This window comes from Prionailurus viverrinus, chromosome D4 (genome assembly GCF_022837055.1).
Source record: "Prionailurus viverrinus isolate Anna chromosome D4, UM_Priviv_1.0, whole genome shotgun sequence".
NCBI lineage: Eukaryota > Metazoa > Chordata > Mammalia > Carnivora > Felidae > Prionailurus > Prionailurus viverrinus.
Window position 1 is genome coordinate 47,922,906 of NC_062573.1, and position 22,405 is coordinate 47,945,310.

The following is a 22,405-nucleotide window of genomic DNA, read 5'->3' on the forward strand; positions in this document are numbered from 1 at the left end:
CAGCTTGATTGATTTTAATAAGTTTATTTGGGAATATAAAATAACATATTTCATTTGCTTGTTTCCCGATCATAAAAGACGTTCCTTGAAGACGTCCAGTAGGTAACCCTCAGATAAGCTAGACACATTTCTTTCTCTCTGCAAAAGTAAGGCTACTGCGTTCACCATAAATATATGTCCAGGCAAAATATAATGCAAGTACTCTATCAGCGCAGACAGCTAACGTATTAGGACAGCCTGCCCTTGGCTAAGCATGGCACATTCGTGAGGGCGGAGGACGGTTCTATCCTACCCAGCCATCTAGGGGTTTTTTCCAACTGGAGATTCCTTCATCTCTGAAGCCCTTGGAATCCCTCTGGAAGTGAAACATGGAGGGAAATGAGAGGTTGCCTGTCCTAGGCGTGGAAGTACCTGTCTTCGATATATCCCAGGGGCAGAATCACAGTCATGCACCACATTAAGAGAGGCCGGGCAGTAGAAACTCTAAGTGATGTGCCCAGGATGGAGAGGAAATGAGGCTGGTGAGCCCCTGGTCAGTCTCTGCTATGACTGACATGGGATTCTCTCATCTTTTTTTAAGTTTACTTTATGTATTTTGGGGGGGGGGGGTAAGAGAGAGACTGACTCTCAAGCAGGCTCCACACTCAGTACAGTGCCCCAGGTGGGGCTCAATCCCATGAGATCACAACCTGAACCGAGATCAGGAGTTGGATGCTTAACCAGCTGAGCCACCCAGCTGCCAATGTGGGATTATTTTCTTTCTTCTTTTTTTTTTTTAATTTTTTTTTTTTTAACATTTGTTTATTGTTGAGAGACAGAGAGACACAGAGCATGAACAGGGGAGGGGCCGAGAGATGGAGAGACACAAAAATCCGAAGCAGGCTCCACGCTCTGAGCTGTCAGCACAGAACCTGATGCGGGGCTTGAACCCACAAACCGCGAGATCATGACCTGAGCCGAAGTTGGACGTTTAACTGACTGAGCCACCCAGGTGCCCCGGGATTATTTTCTAAAAGGGTTTGTGAACACTTATATCAAACAGATACATTACCCTATCAGCATTTGCCAAAGTTCCGAGTTTCTTCTCTTTGTTTTTTTTTTTTAACATCAGGATATGTTTTATATCTACACAGTGTTGTATTCTTATTTTATTTATTTGTTTGTTTGTTTGTTTGTTTGTTTGTTTTTACCTAGTGTGAGTCTCCTCAAGTTGTTAGCATAACTTTATGACCGTAATTGTTCATCTCTAGAGAAAACTCCACTGAATAATCACACGAAGCCATAAATCTGATATTGAGCATTTGGGTTATCTCCACTGGGGAGCGATTGTCAATAACATCAGGCCTTCCATTGGTTCTGTGTCTTGTGGTTCGCACACTGGCAAAAGTGATGTGGAGATCTCTGAGAGAAACTTAAAGGGACGTGGTCTGTAGTTGGCCCCAAACCACACTCTGCCATCACAGTGCTGAAAACCTGTAATGAGGGTAAGCCCAGATGCTCTTTCTCCCTTCAGATCCACCTTCCACTTCTACTCCTTGGGTCATTTTTGTGTCCCCAGCTTTGTTCATTCTTCTGCTCCCTTGATATGTTCTTCTTGACCCCCACGGGGCAAGCCTCATCTGGGACTCAGGTTTCGATTTACAGTTAGGATGGGTTTTGATTCTCCATTGCACTTATGTTGGATAGCACTTTGAGTTAAAAGCACAATAATATACCAAAAGACCAATTTTATCATCTGAAACAGAGTTTCTCAGTCTTAGCGCTATTGACATTTGGGGATAGATAATTCTTTGTTGTAATGGACCTTCTTGGGCATTATAGGAAGTTTAGAAGCATCTCTGGCCTCTACCTATTAGAAGCCCATAGAAACCCCCAGTTATAACCACCACAACTATCTCTAGACATTGCCAAATGTCCCCTGGAGGCCTAAACTGCCACTCATTGAGAACCACTGGTCTAGTTGTACCTCCTTGATATTTTTTTGTTTGTTTGTTTGTTTCCTCATGGGACTGAATGTCTTTTCAAATTTTATTGACAATTGTGTTTTTAAATGTAGAAATGGCGGGGCGCCTGGGTGGTGCAGTCGGTTAAGCATCTGACTTCAGCCAGGTCACGATCTCGCGGTCCGTGAGTTCGAGCCCCGCGTCAGGCTCTGGGCTGATGGCTCGGAGCCTGGAGCCTGTTTCCGATTCTGTGTCTCCCTCTCTCTCTGCCCCTCCCCCGTTCATGCTCTGTCTCTCTCTGTCCCAAAAATAAATTAAAAAAACGTTGAAAAAAATAAACAAATGTAGAAATGGCTTGGCGTTTACTTCACATGTACATCCTTTTGGACATTCATTCTTTTCGTGCTGATATTTAAGAGCTGCGATATCGTACAGAAAAGCAGCAAAATAATCTAGGGTTCAAGTTTGTGTTCTTGAGTCAGATGGCTCGAGCATAAATTCTATCTCTACCTCTTATTACATGTATCATTGTTAGCAAGTTGGTTAGCATTTCGATACCTTAGTTTCCTCATTTAGAACCTGGGGAATATTATAATATGCTACGTCACAGTTGATGTGAAGGTGAAAAAGCCTTACCCCTGTGCCTGGCACAAAGTAGAAAGCTCAATATCTGTGTTGTGATCATTTTTTAAATGAATGAGGTGAACCAAACTGGATTATAATCCTTAGTTTGTAAAGCGGCACCATTAGTCCCCATGTGACCCTCTTCTACGTCACTCATTTATACAATTCGTTCGCTCATTCATTTATTCTCTTTGAAATACATAATACGCTCCTGTGCAACCGCCATACAATTCAAGGACTGGAGCATTAACAGTAATAAACACCTACCTATGTGCTCTTCCCACCCTCCAGAGAGAACCGTCCTCCTGAATTCTGTGTCCATATTCTGACTTTTGTGTATCATTTTCTGGGATGTGCTCAGGCAGCTAACCATCGTCAGCAAGCTACGTCTGTGCTGTTGCACGTAGCGGTAGTTCACTCATTTTGCTACGGTACACGATGCAGCTGTCTGATTAGACTCTGGTTTGTTTACAGATTTACCTTTTGCAAAGGCATTTGGGTTGTCCCCAGCACTTTCCATTGTGGCAGGGTTGCCCTGGCTGGCCTGGTCCACGTCTCCTGGGTGCCGGAGCGCGCATTTCTCTCCAGGACACAGCTGGAGTGGAATCAGGGGGTCAAGATGTCTGTAACTATTCTACTCTTTACAAAATAATGCCAAACGTGTGCCAATTTACATTCCTACCAGAATCGTGTGCAAGATTGTACATCCTCTTCAACGCTTGGTATCATCAGAATCCTAAACGTTTGCAAATCAAGGAGTTACGAGACGGTTGTAACTTACTGTGATCTTGATTTGTATTTCCACAATTATTTATGAGACCGACCTTCTTCTTTGCGTCTTTATTTGGCCATATGTGTTTCCCCTGCTGTGTCCTATCTGCTCTTGTCTTTTGCCTCATTCTTTCATTACTCATGATTATATAAACCTTTCTATGCCATATTAGTTTTGATTTCTGCCATTTGGCCTTTGCTTTTTACCTTTACCTTGGACTTTTTTTCTTTTTTTTTAATTTGGGTCTTGACCGCAAGCTCTTCTGCTCTGCAGGTGACATTGTCATCCTTGCAAAACCGCTTGTGGTGTCTAAAGGCGAGCGAGGTTTCTTGACGACCACCACTCTCCTTGCAGTGGATGGAACAGACAAACCCGAGGAACTGCTCTACATCATCACTTCCGCTCCGCGGTATGGCCAGGTCGAATATGTCCGCTATCCTGGAGTCCCCATTGCAAGCTTCAGCCAAATGGACATAGCAGGACAGACAGTCTGTTATGTACATAAGAGCAAGGTGGCTGTCTCCCATGATACCTTCAGGTGAGCCCCAAGGAAACTTTTCAGAACCCCTTCCCTGGGTTAATGCTTAGAAAGACAAAAGGTGGCAGAAAATAAGTTCTCTTCCAACTCTGGTGTTGCGCTGGTCTTCTACTCCCGAGATGCATGAAAATATGCAATTAAAAGGACAACGGCAAAGCAAGATATTAGGGCTGTCGTTTAAAAATAAAGCACATCTAAATGCCAGCTGTTCTAGGAGGAATGTGAAGGCCGGAGATCCCAGCTAAGGAGAGACATAGAAAACTAATTTACTGCTTTTTTGGAGTATCTTTTTCTATCTGAGGAAAGGTATTTAGTAAACATTTGGCAAAAGCAGACACTGCCTTTTGACACGATGTGTTCCAGGAACTATATCATAAATCATGCTGTCATAAAGTGGATCATGTTTCTCCATAGAAACAGTGTTATAAGGGGGGGGGTGCTGCTGTGTACACGTTCAAGAATTCTGTATCAAACACATCATTGGAGTGAAAAACAATCTGGTGCAAAGACAAACATCCAACATTAATGAAAGTCTGCACTCATTTAAAATATTGAAATCTGTTTCCAGTCACATAAAGCAAGACAAACTCTAGAGAATTTAGCAGTGCTCAAAGCTGGCTGAACTCAAGGTCCTTGATAGAAATCCAGATGCCCAGGCCTGGGATGAGAGTCTAGAAATCTTGGACTAGCCTTTGGGGGAATCATGCTACATAGGCATTCCTGAGTTTTACCAATTAAAATGGAGGCCCTGAGGGCATTTGCCCATATATGAAGAGCTTCTGACACCCGGTACAATTTTCACCAAGTCAGAATACAGCCTTCAATGGGGCGCCTCGCTGTCTTCAGTCAGAAGAGCATGTGACTCTTGATCTTGGGGTCGTGAGTTCGAGCCCCACGTTGAGTGCAGAGATTGCATAAAAATAAAATGTTAAAAAACAAAAAGGATACACCCTTCAAAAGAGCACTATCACTCATGTGAATGTAACATACTCCCATGTTATTCATTGGGTTCCCGTCAGTTATCAAGTGCACTGATACACGCATGCTCAAACACTACTCTCCTCTGTCATACATTCTCTCTAAATTCAATATGTCTGCTGTACTAAACATTGTTGCAATGTCAGTAAAGATGACTTTGCTTGAGATGACTGGGATAGTCAGCTGTTAAAAAATTGGGGGAAGTTTGAACTAACAGAATCTTTTTTTTTTCTTTTGACAAATGTCCTTAACAAGCAGATAATCGTTTGGTTGATCAATTTCTAAATAACAGTTCCGTGTTTGAGTGTTGCTAGGCACTAGCCAAAGCATCATATGTGTGGATTCCTTTTTATGCTGGTTCTTTTGCTCCGGAAGTGGTATAGTTTTAAGACCACTCTGTGGTCAACTCACACATCGTCCAGTGCTCTGGTGTCCTTTTTTGTGAAAGGGAATGATGTGCATAGTACATGTTTCATGGGAGTGGTGGGAGGTTTCAGTGAGTTTATGCATGTAAAGTACCTATAAAAATATGTGGCACACAGGAAGAATTAAATAAGTATTAGCTGCTCTTATGGTTATTATTATTATTGTTATTGCTACTGTTATCATTATTTACTATATTCTTTCCTTGGCTCCCTTTTTCTGCCAGTCTTTACAATACCAAGCTTATTCTTGAAGGAGGAAAGAAATGACAAAGAAGAACAATGATTGTTCTTTTTTTCCTGGTTACGTATAGAGGTTGGGTGCTTCTTGGCTTAATTCATGTATAGCAGATTCAGGGCCTATAATTTTACACCCATTTCTGGAACGGCTTGCTCCTTTCCATTCCCACTTTCCCCAGTCAGGACTCATGGGACAGTTTGCTGAAGACGTTAATGACTCTTTGGAGAAACCAGTGACCCTGCGGGAGAAGCCAATGAGTGAATGCATCTAGATGTCCAGAAATCAAGCTTAGGTATTAATCAGATAGTGGTGATGAGCTGCAAACGAAAAAAAAAATGTCTGTATGGGAGGATTGATGATGCTCTAAAATTTTCCTAATTCACAGCCATAGAAAGTCATACTAGATGACATTTTAGAAATCATTTATCCTAGGGATTTTTAAAATATCTAGATCTTTAAGAGATTTACCAGGAGGACTGATAAAAACACATTCTTGGCTCTCACTCCAGAGAGGTGACTTTGCTAAATCCAGTCTTGGGTCAGGAATCTATAATTTTAAAAGCATTGGGGGTGGGGGGAGGCACCTGGGTAGCTCAGTCTGTTAAGCATCCAACTCTTGATTTCAGCTCAGTATCATGATCTTGTGGTTCGTGGGTTTGAGTCCCGTGTCTCAACAGTTTTTAACTGTTCCCCCGTGTTTTTAACAGTTCTTCAGTATTAACTGCTTTCCTTTTCAGCAGACAGTACTGGTTAAAAGGGGTCCTTTTAAATACACTTATTTAAATACAAGAGCGACTGATATAAAGCAAAACAGTTAAGTCATACGCGTACAGGTACTACAAGAATATGGCAAAAAGGTGTTGTTTGAATGACTCAAGACTAGGAGAGAAGGGTTGGAAAACATTGAGGTGTAGGAAAGCTAGTATCGCTTGAATACCCGCAATACGTCAGGCAGGGTACTAGACTCTTTTTTGTCTCTCCTATCCTTTAAGCCTTACGCCACCATCTCGAGATCTCGAGATGATTTGTTCCCATTTTTGGCATGAGGAAACCAAGGTTCCAAGAGGCATAGAGAGTCATAGAGGCATAGAGAGGCATAGAGACTCATAGAGGCATAGAGGCATAGAGAGGCATAGAGAGTCATCTACATGGACATAAATGAGTATCAGAGCTGAATTTGGCCTCAGATCTCGTTTTGAAGAGATTTCTCCATTGTACCAAAACTTCATGGAGAATATGCACCTGTGGGAAGAAATCTCCTCCATGTGTCGTTCTGATGTTTGGCCAGCAGTCTTAACATATTTCTGATGGAAGAGCCTAGCATCTGCCGAAGACCCGTGTTTTAATCTTGTCGTTTCACCAGCCCGGCCATGGGCTGCTGTGGTGTTTGTCAAGTGGAGCTAAACCAAAGCCGAAAGTCCGTCTTAATGAAAGTGTGACTGTGGCGCTTTTTAAAATATGAAACACACGCAGCCAATCTGATCACCTAAATTTACGTTGCTTGCTGTTGAACTTGGCAAGGAATCTGGCTGGGTAGAAGAGGGAAATTCTGCGGCAGAGGATTTTTCCTTTCCCCCTTCTCTTTTTAATGGAAGATACGGCAGGATTAATGAAATGGGGGAGTTTAATGGTCAGGTTTTACCTTCTGCAAAAGTAGTTTGTGAATCATAAATTTCTCCTGCATTGTTTGGTGCTGCTGGCCTGGAAGAAAGATATGGCAGCACATGTTAGGACAGATGACACCAAGTGATTAGCAAGCTGACTTCAGCTGCTGGCAGTCGGGTACTGAAAGAACATGCTAATGTCCTCCATTTTGACATGCTGGCTGGACTTTTTTTTTTTTTTTTTTTTTTTCTCCTTCGGAACTGGCTCTATTTATGATTCCATTTTTATCTTTTAAATGCCATGACAGATGGCAGATTCTTCAGCCAACTCGAGTGCCAGGAAATGCAGAAAGCCTGAAAGCACCCTGGTAATGGTGAAATCAGACCAGGCAGGCACCCCCAGACAAATCGGAGAGCCATTCCCCAAGTTTCACGAGAACCGTGGTCATCCTGGCTGCGTCTCTTCTCAGGGGGGCCTAATAAAGGAAGTTCAACAAAACCAAAACGGATCCACAGAAGGAGCTGCTGCCTTGGTATCACCAGCTTCTTAACCTTGGGACGGATGCCATCATAGCCATGGCACGGTTGTTTGCAAACTTGAAAATGTATTTGGGAGGTTTCTTTGGCGGGGGTGGGGGTGGGGGTGGGGGAGAGCATTTGGAAGATCATCTGGTCAACCTTGGCAGACGTGAACAGCACTGACCTTGTTGCCCTTGTTCTGCTAGGCTTATTGTGACTGGGAAGCCAACCATGACCGTTCACCCTGTCTCCCTCTGACAACGTTTCTCTGCCCGTGACTAGTTTGCGTTGTTACTCGTGAAAGTGGCATGATGTGTTTGACCCAGTCAGGGTCAGAAATGTCATCCTTTTCACCACTGGCTTATTAGCTTTATGTCAGCACAGACAGCTGCCTCAGTGTCCCAGCTGGGAACACTGGCCTCGGTCAACATATTTCTTACTCTTATATGGTCCCTGGCTTGTTTGCCGTCATTCCCATCTGTCTGATGGCAGGCTGCCGATTTCCGACATGGTCAGATCCCCATCATCAGGCAGGGAGGAGTCTGACATGGACAGCCTGAACCGCAAGACAATGTCAGTGTCCTCACACAGGTCATGCGTTTGTAGATAACCGCGGCTGTCCTGAGACTGAGCTTTGAGGTGTTTTCAGAATTCACTCTCCAGGGAGGAAAGTCAGAATGCCCCCCTGTGACTCACTCGAGTCCCCTTTGAACTCCCTTTCTACTGATCTCCATCTCTCCCCTCCTTTCTCCTTTCTTCTCCACCCATCTCTGACAGGGTGCTTTTAATGGGTCACGAATTCTTTAATTCCACTATTTATACGAAAAACGCATGTCCTTTGCCTTAAATTTGTGCTAAACCATAAACAGCTGACTTAAAACTTCCCAGAAGAGTGTATTTTTGAGATAGGGATCGGGTGGGGAATAGAGAGCCACTTTATTTGAAATGGGAGGCATGAAACATATTTCTGGAGGGGGAGAGTGGAAAAAAGACAAATTGGAGGCCCAGAGGGAATTACGGCCACCTTGCTTGACTTGGGGTCAGATGATAGGCTCCAGGGAGGAAACCTGAAAAAGTAACAGGTAAACAGTGGAATAAAAGCATAATTCCAAGCAAGGCTTTCCCTGAGAAGCAGATCGTGATTTTTATCTTAAAAACGCGTATCACTTGACATCTGAAACTGTCAAGGTGACTACAAAGTACAAGCTGAAGAGCACACAGATAGTTTTCCGGGTGCGTTTCTGTTTGCTTTTTCAAAAATAACGAATTTTGCAAACACTCATGAGCCAGCAGTGACATTGCCCTATTGGCTTAGAACACATTTAGCAAACGTTTAGCTTTGCACAAGAAAAGCTGCTTGTTTTATTTTAAGGAAAACTAGGCAATTTTACTCAATCTGCAATTCTAAAGTTATGGTCTTTATTCAGACTGTAAAAATAATGCTATGGAGAAAAAAAAAAACAGGTTATATTCTTTGCAAATCGAGGTGTGTGAAATGTCAAAAGTCTGCTTTATTTGTAATATTCCACTTGGCAATTTCACGGGATAGATCCTTTTCCTGTGCATCGTGTCATATTTTCTTGGGAGGCAGGCTTATCAACTAGATAATTAGAAAGCTCAAACCTTGAGCTTAGCCTTCAGAGTAAAATCTGTGCTCAGCCAAACCTCTCTTCTTTTCCTTTTCGTCCAGCTGCTCCTTTTGCTGAACCCTTTGCCTCAGGCAGGCTGAGGCTGTTGTGCTCCTACAACCTGGTTTCAGGTTCTTTCCTATTCAGAAGCAAAGCAAACTGAAAATAAACTGAGGGTCGATGGGGGGTGGGAGGGAGGGGAGGGCGGGTGAGGGGCATCGAGGAGGGCACCTGTTGGGATGAGCACTGGGTGTTGTATGGAAACCAATTTGACAATAAATTTCATATTAAAAAAAATGATAAAAATAATGGGAAAAAAAGCAAAGCATCAACCCTTAAGCCCTGAAGGACAAGACACATTTTTACAAAGAATAAAGAACTTATGAGTCAAATTCGTCAGATTAGTAAAATAAATAGAAACCTCATATCTTCTCTCATTAAAAAGAAACCTCCGAAGAAAATTCTTATATAATTTAAGGTTATATTCTGCTAAAACATTCTTTTTAGAGATTTTTACATCCGTGGAATGCAAGAGTGTCTCCTCCATGAATATTTCTAGCAACCACGGTACATGGAGAAAAATTGATAGCTACAACTCCGTGATTATTTCGCAGTATATTTCCTGGGTCTGTGGTGCATTTGTGAGTTACATTTGAGAGTAGTGGTTTCCTAATATTTTGGAGTTGCCACAGCGTGTTCGCTTTGCTTAATTTCATGATACTCTCAGTCGCCCTCCAAATCAAACTTACACATCGACACATTCTAAAGATCACTTCCGTTAGTTTTATTTTGACTTTGGCAGTGGTGGGTGGAATGTGGTTTAGTGATCAATAAAATCAAAAGCACATTAGGGTATCATACGTCCAAGGTCATGTGAGAGATTTTGCTTACTTTGAATTGATATCATTTGAGCTTTCTCTTCATCATTCTGCAGTGGCACTCAGGTACACCAGTCTGGTTTTGTGGTCTATTAAACTGGCCCATATTAAAAACTTTGCAAGAGCAGAAGTTGTGGGGTCCGACGACCTGGTTCTGATCCCAGCTCTGCCTCCTACCTGTCTTACGATCTCCCACTACATTCTTTACTTTCTGCTATGAATTTTTTTTCTTTAAATCAGGAAGGTAATTTTTGTCTAGCATAACTCCCATGCATACAGTAAGGGGAAAATGTAGACGCACAAGAAAAAATGTAAGGGATTAGAACACCGCATGATATTTTAGAGCGGGATGGTCCTTTGCAATCGTCTGGTCCATCTGTTAGTTTACAGAAGAGTGAAGATGAGGCCCAGGAAGGGGAGAGGGGTTACGCTCATAGCTGAGTCATGTGACTTGCCCCTGAGAAATTTACCATGAAAATACATGAATAAAATGAAATAGCCAAAATGAGCCACTGGATTGGCCCCCCAATTATCAGTCTTAAAAGCTTGGCCCATTAAATGCCTACAAGTAAAATACAGTTGCAAAATTATGAATATGTAAAATGGGTCTACTCTTCAGACTCATGCAGTGGGTCTACTGGTATGTGAAATTCCTATGTAGGGCAAGGAATTCTGCTAAATACTGATTATACTGAATCCTGATGAGCCTGAGGAATACCATTGGCAGAATTAGCCTACTCTATCACATGAGTCTGCTACCAATGTTTTTTTTTAAGTTTATTTTGAGAGAGAGAGGGAAGAGAGAACACATGTGAGTGGGGAATGGGCAGAGAGAGAGGGAGAGAGAGAATCCCAAGCAGGCTCCACACTGTCAGCACAGAGCCTGACCCAGGGATCCATCTGAGAAACTGTGAGATCACGACCTGAGCCAAAATCAAGAGTCAGATGCTTAACTAACTGAGCCACCCAGGTGCCCCTGCCACCGACATTGTTGAGAGAATACGTTTGGATGTAGTATGTACGTAGTTTATGTGTTACCTAGTGATTGGTTTAATGGCTAAAACGGCATCCTTCTGAAAGATCTGCCCTTGAGTTTTCCTTTGAGCCCCGACAGAACACCTTGAGTAAAGGTGTGAATTGTTATCATTTCATTCCGGTAGATGGTGACACAAGATCCCATGCTGAAGGCTGCCTTGCCTCTCTTTGCCAGATTCATTGTCAGCAATGGGCTGCAGACCAAACAGGGGGTGTTTGAGATCACACTGGAGACCGTGGACAGAGCCTTACCCGTGGTGACCAGGAACAGGGGGCTGAGACTGGCCGAGGGGGCCACGGGCCTGCTTTCCCCTGACCTCCTCCAGCTGACCGACCCTGACACCCCAGTGGAGAACCTCACCTTCGTGTTGGTCCAGCACCCACAACATGGCCAGCTTTACCTGCGGGGGACAATGTTGCTTCGGCACAACTTTACTCAGCAGGACGTGGACAGCAGGAATGTGGCCTACAGGCACTTGGGAGGGGACTCCCAGGTTGACTGCTTTACTTTTGTGGCTACAGATAGGACAAACCAAGGCTTTGTTGTGGATGGGAGAGTGGGACAAGAACCTGTTACATTCACCATCCAGGCAAGTATGACAAATCCCCGGTTCATTGCCACAGGTGTAGAGAAAACAACTTTGGGAAGAATTATTTCCTCCTTCCCTTCCTTCTTTTATTCACCTGTGTACCGTGCAGTGTGTTTACAGCATGCCAGGCACTAAGCAAGGCACCAGGCGTATTAATACGGACAAGACAGATGTGGTCCCCGCCTGCCAGCTAATGACCAAGAGTCCGTGGTAGGACAGAAAGGAGCAGGAAACATGGGCTTTGGAGTCAGACTTGACTGGGTTGGAATTTCTATTTGCCATTTATTAGCCGTGTGACCTTACGAGAGTCTTTTAACTCTTCGAACTCAGCCTTTCTTCTTTGAAAACCATGCCTTACAGCATCGTGGTATCCAAGGCACTAGTATATTGCCTGAAATATATTAGATACTCAATATCTTGTAACTAGTGTTGTAATATCTAACTGTACTATTACGGTGATGCTTATTGGTCCTCATCAGCTGCTGGCATTTTAACGGTTTTCGATTAAACATACGAAAACATACAAGGCAGCATCGATAGGACACATGAAATGATGATGAGAGACATAACTGCAGCCGTTACAAGTTCTGGAGTGTTAACTGTAGGGCAGGCCCACTTTACGTAAATCTCATTTCCTTCTCGTGAAAGGGGAAATTTTATCGTTTCCATTTAATAGGTGTTCGGAAATTCACAAGTTAAATACCTTGATCGAAACCAAATGAGGACCTCTAGTCTTTCTGATCCCAAATTCTGTGTCCTTTCTCTGGCACTACTCTGCCACATTTATGTTGCCTATCAGGATGATTTTGGGAGGGCATCATGTGTTTTTCTGTTTTTACTCAAAACACATCAAGCATGTTCTGTTTCTTAAACCCTTGAATCCACTCTCTTGGGATATAGTTTATCCTGTTCTACACACTTCCACCCACTGTAAGAAAGCTAAATCTGTGTGTTACTTCAGGATACCTTCTGATTATGCAAAATAATAATTTTCCCTTGCTCTTTAGTCCCTGTGTTGGTCAGGATTTTCCAGAGAAATAGCGCAGACAGGATGTATTATATAGAGAAAAGGAGAGAAAAAAGAAAGAGAAAAAGATTTGTTTTTGGAAATTGGCTCACAATTGTGGGGTCTGACATGTCTAAAATCTGCAAGGCAGGCCGGGAGGATGGACACTTCATCAGGAATTGATGTTGTGGTCTCCATCCCAAAGGCAGTCTGGAGGCAGAATTGCTTCATATCTAGGGGACCTCAGTCTTGTCTCTTTAGGTCTTCACCAGATTGGATAAGTCCTACCCACACTATGGAGGGTAATCTGCTTTACTCAAAGTCAACAGACTGAAATGTCAACCACAACTAAAAAATACCTTCACGGCAACATCTCACCTGCTGTTTGACCAAATGAGCATCGTAGCTAGCAACCTTGACGTATGAAATTAACCATCGCAGTCTCTATCTAAGGTGGGATTTGAGTAGAAAGGTGGTGAGCCATGATGATGTGGAGTGGTTGCTGGATAAGTCTTTGTCTCTAGGGAGGTCCAGAAAATGTCCTGAAATTATGATGCACTGGGAGAAGAGAGAAGGTACTGATATCATTGACACAGCGTGAAAGAAGTACTTTGTAGTAACATTATGGGTATTTTTTTAAGTGATATGTTTTAATTGTTATTTGTCTCATCCCACTCTCCAGTCTATTAATATATTTTTTTCCTGACCCCTGACTCCCGACTCCCCGCACTAGGTAGAGGAATGTCATTGTGCTGTCCAATCAGTAATACTTTTCCGGGTCTATTTGGCTGCAAATTTGCAGGAGTTATACATTCTAAGTACAGGCCTCAGAGTTCCTTCCTACCCCCAGAGTAGAGAAAGAATAGGGAGTAGAATTTAGAAAAGGCATTAGAATTTAAATCAGTCCAGTCCCAACAACAACATCATCTTACAGAACATGGTTATTATAAGAGGGTGATCTCTTGAAAGTTGCAGAATTTACTGATAGGAAAATGTTGGATATACGCTGTGAAGGTTCTTTTTCATCCAAAGGGCAAGGTTTTCTTTGCCAAAAAATACTATTATGTGTAGACAAGGAAAGCCTCAAACTTTCTCCCATAATTCTCCCGAATGTTCTGGTCTTTCTGAGCAGAGGGGTCAAGCAGTTTAGGAAGTAAGTGACTGATGCCCCTCAGGCTCTTGCCTTTAAGAGCTTTTTTGGTAAGACAAACTAACGTCAACTACCACTGAGGCATGAGTTGGTCCAGATCAGTCCCCCAAGTGTGGGTATACTACCCTTAGGCTCCCAACCTGGGTAAGTGAGGGCAAAGCCACTGGGCTTCACAAGTGCAAAACAGGTGCGTTTCACTGATAATCAGCGTGCACAACCTGAACTTCATATTATAGGAAATCATGTCAGTAACCAAGATACTGCTATCTTGCTTCAGTATTTCTTGTACTCTTCCCTAAATGGGGACACACCCGGTGGTGAGTGGGAAAGGACCAGTGTTGCTGCTTTCTGTGGTTTATGCGTGTCTGAGATGATTTTTAGTGAATCCAAGACAAGTTATCAAAGGATGTAGCCTTCTTTTCTTTAAAAAAAAATGTCTTGGGCTCCAATATTTTAAAATACTTCTGGTATGCTAAGCCAGAAGACCTGTTTTTGAAGAAACCAGAAGTTTAATGAGATTAGGGCAAGTAGGACCCAATACACAATAGGGGACCATGTAACCAGAGATTACTTTTATTTTTATTTGAGAGAGAAAGTGTGAGTTGGGGAGAGGGGCAGAAGGAGAGAGAGAATCCCAAGAAGGTTCTACACTCAGCTTGAAGCCTGACGCAGGGCTCAATCTCCCTACTGTGAGATCATGACCTGAGCCAAAATCAAGAGTTGGACACTCAACTGAATGAATCTCTGAGGTGCCCCCCAGAGCTTAAATATTAATGTGTATTTTTTTAAGTTTATTTATTTACTTTGAAAGAGACAGAGAGAGCTAGGTGGGGGGGGGGGGGGAGACAGAGAGAGGGAGAGAGAATACCAAACAGGTTCCACACTGCCAACGTGGAGCCCATTGTGGGGCTCAGACCCACAACTGTGAGACCATGACCTGAGCCAAAATCTAGAATCGGATGCTTGACCAACTGAGCCACCCAGGCTCCCCAAATATTAATATATTTTTTTAAAACAAATGATCACAACAGGCATTTATTCCTTTTGTAACACCTCTGTTTTTACAGAAAATATATTTAAAAAAAAACCACATCTACACTCAGCTGGTTATAATGTTGAGGATTTCTTACATGGCTTCAAGTATTTTTACTTTTCCTTGTCTGCCATTGACTGTCCCTCCCACTGGCCATCCTCATTATAGGAGTTTCTCCCCCCAAAAGGCCATGATCATGATTTGACCCGCCCACCTCCTACCCCAGTGCATAACTCTGAGGTTGTTGTCCGCACTTTTTAGGAGAAGGGAATGACTGTAACTTTTGGAAATTGTTGTTGCTTCTTTTGTTTATAAAGTAATTGTTTATTATAAAGAATTCATGAGCTACAGAAAAGGACAAAAAAAAATCCTTCACAATCATACCACTCAAAGATAACTAATTTTATGAGGCACCTGGGTGGCTCAGTCAGTTGAGTGTCTGACTCTTGATTTCCGCTCAGGTCGTGATCCCAGGGTCGTGGGATGGAGCCCTGCATCAGGCTCCATGCTGAGCAGGGAGCCTGCTTAGGACTCTTTCTCTCTCCCTCTGCCCCTCCCCCACTTGTGCACTTTTTCTCTGAAGGATACTGTATTTCCTGTCAAGCATATTGCCTGTTTCCACTCTTCCTTATGTTACAAAAATTTCCTAATGTTATTAGATCTTTCTCGAAAACATAATTTTTAAAGGTTGAATAGCACTCAGTGACAGGTAGAGATGGTTTATAAATCTTCTGTTGGACTTCTGTTTTGTGGATTTTCAAAATTGCTACTAAAAATTATATTTTAGTGAATATATACACACATTTTTGTATAAATCTAATCATTTCTACAGGACATACTCAAGAAAGTGAAAGTTTTGGATCAAAGTATATGTACATTTTTAATATATACCTATGCCAAATTTCTCTACAGAAAATTTTCACTAATTTGCACCACTACCCGCAAAATACAAAAATGACTATTTCCCCAAGTAGTTACCAACATGATGTATGATTATTTTTTGAAGAATGTTTAATGTTTATTTATTTTTGAGAGAGAGACAGAGAGAGACAGAGACAGAGTGCGAGCGGGGGAGGAGCAGAGAGAGACAAAGACACAGAATCCGAAGCAGACTCCAGCTTTCTGAAGGTGCCAGCACAGAGCCCGACCTGGGGCTCAAACCCACAAACTGTGACATCACGACCTGAGCTGAAGTCGGAGGCTTAACCAACTGAGCTACCCCGGTGCCCCTGATTATTTTTGTTAATAATAAAAAAAAAAAAACCTTGCCAACCTGAGAGGAAAAAAAATACTTGATTGTTACAAAACTCCATGTAGAAATACACCATGAAGCATGGTATTTCCCCCACCCAATTAAAAAAAAATGTTTTGGGGTGCCTGCGTGGCTCAGTCAGTTAAGCGTCCAACTTCAGCTCACGTCACGATCTCGCGGTCCGTGAGTTTGAGCCCCACGTCGGGCTCTGGGCTGGTGGCTCAGAGCCTGGAGCCTGCTTCTGATTCTGTGTCTCCCTCTCTCTCTGTCCCTCCCCCATTCATGCTCTGTCTCTCTCTGTCTCAAAAATAAATAAACGTTAAAAAAAATTTTTTTTAAATGTTTAAAACAGGTTTGTACAAGTAAATGCTTACCGAATTTTGTCTATGTCTGTATGAACATATACGTGAACACAAATGGTATTACAGTCATCTCTTATTCTGCAACTTACTGGTTTTTTGTTTGTTTACCAGTTGACACTAAGTTGTGGAAATTGCTTATTATCAGTTCCTTCTACCTCTGTTTTTTAAAATAGCTGAACGATAGCTTATTATATCATACTGAACACAAAATAGAGAGTCTTGTCACGGCATTTATTCTTTACTTTGCTAGGGTGAACGAAGATTTACAATAGTATCCTTTTTGGGTAAGTGAAGTTGATAATTCACTGGCTAGGAGATCGTGTTCCTGTACCTGTTGTTTGGTATCAGTGGTGAACTGTGCTAATTGCTTCGAACTTGCTCCTTCCCTAACCTACAACGGTTGTTTGCAAGAGGGTCCGAGCTTCATTCCATACCTGAAGGAGTGTTTGAACCTATCCACCTCTTTCACTCGTAGGTCATTGCCCCTTCGCTATCTTCCTAAATGGAGTCTACCTGTTCAGTTGCCTGGTTCTCGTCCTCAGTGGAACAAATATGCAAATGCCTATAAGTAAGCACCTTTCAGAGTGCCTGCGTGGCTCAGTCAGTGAAGCGTCTGGCTTTGGCTCAGGTCACGGTGTCACAGTTCATGAGTTCAAGCCCTGCGTCGGGCTCTGTGCTGACAGCTCAGAGCCTGGAGCCTGCTTCAGATTCTGTGTCTCCCTCTCTCTGACCCTCCCCTGCTCGCACTCTGTGTGTCTCTCTCAAAAATAAATAAACATTAATAATAACAATCACCTTTCATTTTTTTCTAAGTATTTCTAGTTTTCACACCACATTTTTGCCATTTGAACAAAGATGTGCCCCCCAAAAATGTTCAGTGCATTCGTGATGCATATCCTTATGTGTATCTTTATAACCTTATTTCTGTATATCACCAAGTGCTGGGAAAATCCAAAATTCCTCCTGTGGAGCTAACTTTACGTTTGCAATACAATTCTTGGGTCAATTTTCATGTATTCAGTCAACAAATATTCCTTGAGCTGCTGTCATGGTTCAGGCACTGTGCCAGGTGCAGGGAATGCAGGGGGTGCGGGTACGGGTGGAGACATAACGTCTGCCATCAGGGAGCTTATGTCCTAATAGGAGAGTCAGACAATGGACAATTCACAAAGCTGAGTCAAAGTTTATAATGGAAAGTTAGCCTCTGCTCCAGGCACTATGATATTTACTGAGGATATTGTGAACAAGCCAGACTTTAGCAGAAATGAACAAATGAGGAGGATAAATCATCTGAAATTTGGGGTAGATTATCATTGTTGACTAGTAAGATCCTATGTTGCTTGGAGATGAGAAAGCTTTGTCTAAAAGCGTATGTAATTATTGACTATCCAGGTTGACCAGTTGGACAAAACAGCCCCCCATATCACACACTTGCACTCCCCTTCTCAAGTGGGGCTCCTGAAAAATGGCTGCTATGGGATTTACCTCACTTCCCATGTGTTGAAGGCAACAGACCCTGACACTGATGACGATCTGATCATCTTTAAAATTCTACGAGGCCCCCAACATGGACATCTGGAGGACACAACAACAGGTACTGCCTTCCTTGATCCTTGTAATCGCTCCTCTTAAAATACCCAGTAGCTGGCAACGCGAGAGAGTAATTTAATTACGTGTCGGCCCATTTGGTAAACACTCCCCAGGGCTTACTGATAGATGCAGTTTGTAAATCAATATCGGTGCTAAAGAGGGTTTGAGGCTGAGCTTCCCTAAATTCATCTTGAGTGGGAGAACCAAATACTGATACGCAGCTGTTTATTGTTTATAATTCTTTATATCAGCCAGATTGTAATATAGTCAGAGGAACACAGAGTGTCAGGACCAAATTCATATTTGTGAGTAATATTTTTTAATCGGGAGTTCTAAATGATATCAGTTCATGAAACAAAGAAATAAAATTGGGAGGGGGCAGGATGGTTTCTCCAGGATTGTATATTATTTTGCTTCATGAAGACAATGATCAAAATGTGTCACTAAAAATAATGGCACAGAATTTGAGATTTTATTGCTGTATCTTCCTACTCTCCCCTATTTTTTGTATTTTCTTTAAGACAATATTTCTGAGCCAAAGTAAAATTTAAAGCCTAATATAATTTTATTGCATATGAGTTTTAAGATACTTGCCGTAATGTTCATTTCTTTAAAAATGTATACTTTGGCTGTTTTTAAAGCTGTGCTTAAAATGGGCATACAATTTATCAACTTTTATTTAACGTTTTGTTTGAATCCCTGTGAAATGTACTCATTTCTTTTTTATAGGTGAATTTATCCACGAGAAATTTATCCAAAAGGACTTAAACAGTAAGACCATTCTTTACATCCTAAACCCATCTTTGGAAGTTAATTCAGATATCCTGGAATTTCAAATCATGGACCCCACAGGGAACTCTGCCGCTCCTCAAATGTAAATTATTTTGCTTGTTCAGTGGTCCTGTATATAATGTCCAGAATGTATCTGATTATGAATGTGAAATATTCTTCTTCAAACAAAATATGAAGATCAATGGACAGGCCATTTTAGAAGCCCACAGAATTTATTTTGGAGAAAGAATTTTCTTTCTCATGGGTGATAATAGGAAAGCCAGTAGTCTTACAGAATATGAGAATATTAGAAATTTAAGTTATATAGTGCTGGCTCATTCATGTGACTCATGTAAATGCTTACACTTCTACACACACACACACACACACACACACACACACACACAGAAGTTTCTGTCTTGACAATTCACTGACATTCAGGACTGAGTTTGCAGGCTCATGTACAAATCGTGCAGCAAGAGGTCACTCTAGGACTGCGTTAGTAACCAGAATCTTCTAAAATACCTACAGCAGGAAGAATGGGGTAGTCAGGAAGTGTTAGCAAAACGTCTCTTCCCTTCCAAAGAAATGAAAAATCCAAATGATTACTTGTGACTGCATCTTTAAGCTAAGAAACCTATCGCAGGTAAGATGAAGACAGCGTAAAGGGGAAAATAGACAAGTAGTGACGCTTAGAAACGTACAGAACGTGCAACCATCAGAGTAACAAATCCTCACAATTACAAGATGAGTGACTATTGTAATATTTCTGACGGGGCCCCTGTTCTAAACTAATCTTGAGTGTAGACCTTGAATAGCTTACCAGCTAGCAGAAAATCACAGAAAGGTTAATTATAGTCCAATTCTCCTTGTGCTGTGTTTTTCTTTTGAATTTTGACACTCTTCCCAGTCACCTTACAGAAAAGTCGCTTATTTATCCTAGTTTCTGTATTTGCTGCCATCTAATCAAACTACATGTCATAAGCTGGTATAGCCCCCTTATGGGCTTTTTATGTCAGAATATAGACAGAGAAAGAAAACAAATTCGCATCTCTGGTTTCCATTCTTACTTTTTCTGACCCTGGATTGTAGTTCCAATTGTTGCCAGCAGAGGTCTCTATAGTCATTGTTAGAAAAACGCATTCCCTTAACAAAATTCATTCCCAGAGTCCCACCTGCATGGCCCTGATATAAAGTACCTGCCCAGATTTACAACCTTCCCAGATTTTTATTGAGTGGCTATTATATGCCAGGTTCACAGTAGCAGAAGCTGGGAAATAGGCATGAAGAAGGAAAACGTGGGCCCTGACATGAAAATATAATCATGAGGTTATAAACTTCAAATGGATGACCACCACCCATTAAACTGATCTTGTCCGAAAGAAACAATTCCTTGGCATTACCATCCTTATAGGAAATATATTACCTAATTGCAATTTCAGACAAATGTCTTCTAATTCTCAAGAAAATGAAAAAAAAAAAACCCTGTTCCAAAATCATTAATAAATTGATTACATTTGCTTTTATTAAAAAAAAATATTTATTTACTTAAGTACTCTATACACCCAACATGGAGCTTAAACTCAAGACCCTGAGATCAAGAGTCACACGTTCTTCTGGCTGAATCAGTCAGGGGCTCCTATATTTGCTTTTTATTTTATTTTTATTTTCTTTATTTTTTAAAGCACACACTTTTTAAAAATTTATTATTATTATTTTTTAATGTTTATTTTTGAGGGGCGGGGGAGGGGCAGAGACAGAGAGAGACACAGAATCCGAAGCAGGCTCCAGGCTCTGAGCTGTTGGCACACAGCTCGAAGCGGGGCTCGAACTCAGGCCACCCCAGCGCCCTGCCTGCTTTTTAATAGTATGACTAAAGAACAGGAGTATTGATCAGACTTGCTGTTGACCGAATGCTGACCCCTATTCCTCCACCTGTCAGCATAGCATGGCTGACGATTTTTTTTTCTCCCAAAGTGGTGCTAGATTGATATTGTTTCAACTACGCGCCCTTTTCATTCCTCAAGGTTACTAAGGACATTGCTTTTGAAGATGATTTGTGTTTTAAAATAATTCTCAAATTCATAGGAGAATCACAGAAGAATTTATAATCTTAATCGAGGCTATTTTAGATAGATTCCTGCTTCTGTGATATGTTTTCATGTACCTTGCTGAAGATATTTCTATTTCAGCTTGAAATGATGGGAACCAGTGGAACAAGATGATATAAAATGTGCCTACCAAGGGTGAACCCAGAAGTAATTTTGATTTGCTTTTGACACATATCACATTGCTTTCTTTAGAGTGGTAGGGAGGGTAGAAATTACTGTGAATTTATGTTCATAATTTGTGAATGGCATAGCTGTCCCTTACCTCATTTGGAAGTAGATGTTTTTGGAACAAGAAGCATATTATTCCAGTAAGAAACAATTTTGTGAGTAGTTATCTGTCTTTCCAAAGCAGCCTGCAAGAACATAGTTACATGTACAATGTATGTTATAGGCATTTGCAATACAGTTGTTTTCTGCTCTATTCCCTTACTCTTCATTTTAACGTCACAACCACCTAGGAGTTAGGTACCATCATAATCCAGAATCAATAGGTGTGAAAACTAAAGCACATTGATGGGAGGTGACTTTTCAAAGCTCATGTAACTAATTAGTGAAGGAGCTGGGATTCAGACCCAGGAAGAATGCTCTAGAGTCCATGGTTTCCTTCATTGTACTAAAGAACTTCTGGCCCACTCTTTAATTTTTCTTTAACATTTATTCATTTTTGAAAGACAGAACGCAGGCAGGGGAGGGGCAGAGAGAGAAGGGGACACAGAATCGGAAGCAGGCTCCAGGCTCTGAGCCATCACCCCAGAGCCCGACACGGGGCTCGAACTCGCAGACCGCAAGATCGTGACCTGAGCTGAAGTCGGACGCTTAACCGACTGAGCCACCCAGGCGCCCCTTCCCCACTCTTAACAAGTCTGCTAAGCTGGCCTATTGGGAAAGGAGCAGCAAATTTGTCTTCCTTCTTTTCTCTAGTCATTGGCCACCCAGGCAACAAGAAGGAAGTAATACTTACTCGTTAAGGACTTTAAGTTTTAGCTTTTTTTTTTTTAAATAAATTACAGCTATCAATATTAATGTGCAGTCCATGTCCAACCCAATGGGAATTACGATATAGATAACAAACAATAAGGCACCACACTTGGAGCCAAAGAACAAAACAACAGGGCTTGAGCTTTGGCTATGCCATTGACCTAGGTGATCGTGCAAGCCTTAGTTATCTCATCTGTCAAATGAGGGCCAATACCACGATTTATTTAGAGAAACAAATGAGATAAAGCATGTGAGAGCATCTTGCATCTTTAAAGTCCTTGACAAATGTGACTTGCAGTGGTGATTGCTGTTGTTCATTCATATGAGTACGAGATTGATTGTTTGAAGAAGTATCATGATTCACAAAGTAAACAGTCAAT

The 22,405-nt window shown here is 41.8% G+C and overlaps 1 protein-coding gene across 9 annotated transcripts in view; it reads left to right on the top strand.

Annotated features, from left to right (window-relative positions):
• FREM1 (FRAS1 related extracellular matrix 1) overlaps positions 1-22,405 on the top strand; it is a 285,770-nt gene that overhangs the window by 217,169 nt on the left and 46,196 nt on the right. For 8 of the 9 annotated variants that reach the window (XM_047830267.1, XM_047830262.1, XM_047830266.1 and 5 more), the window contains 4 exons: positions 3,613-3,877; positions 11,358-11,772; positions 17,968-18,169; positions 18,895-19,039. In XM_047830267.1, the coding sequence (XP_047686223.1) occupies positions 3,613-3,877; positions 11,358-11,772; positions 17,968-18,169; positions 18,895-19,039 (1,027 nt within the window). Of the gene's footprint in view, positions 1-3,612; positions 3,878-11,307; positions 11,773-17,967; positions 18,170-18,894; positions 19,040-22,405 lie in introns of those variants that run through there. The other variant, XM_047830271.1, reaches the window with a different exon arrangement.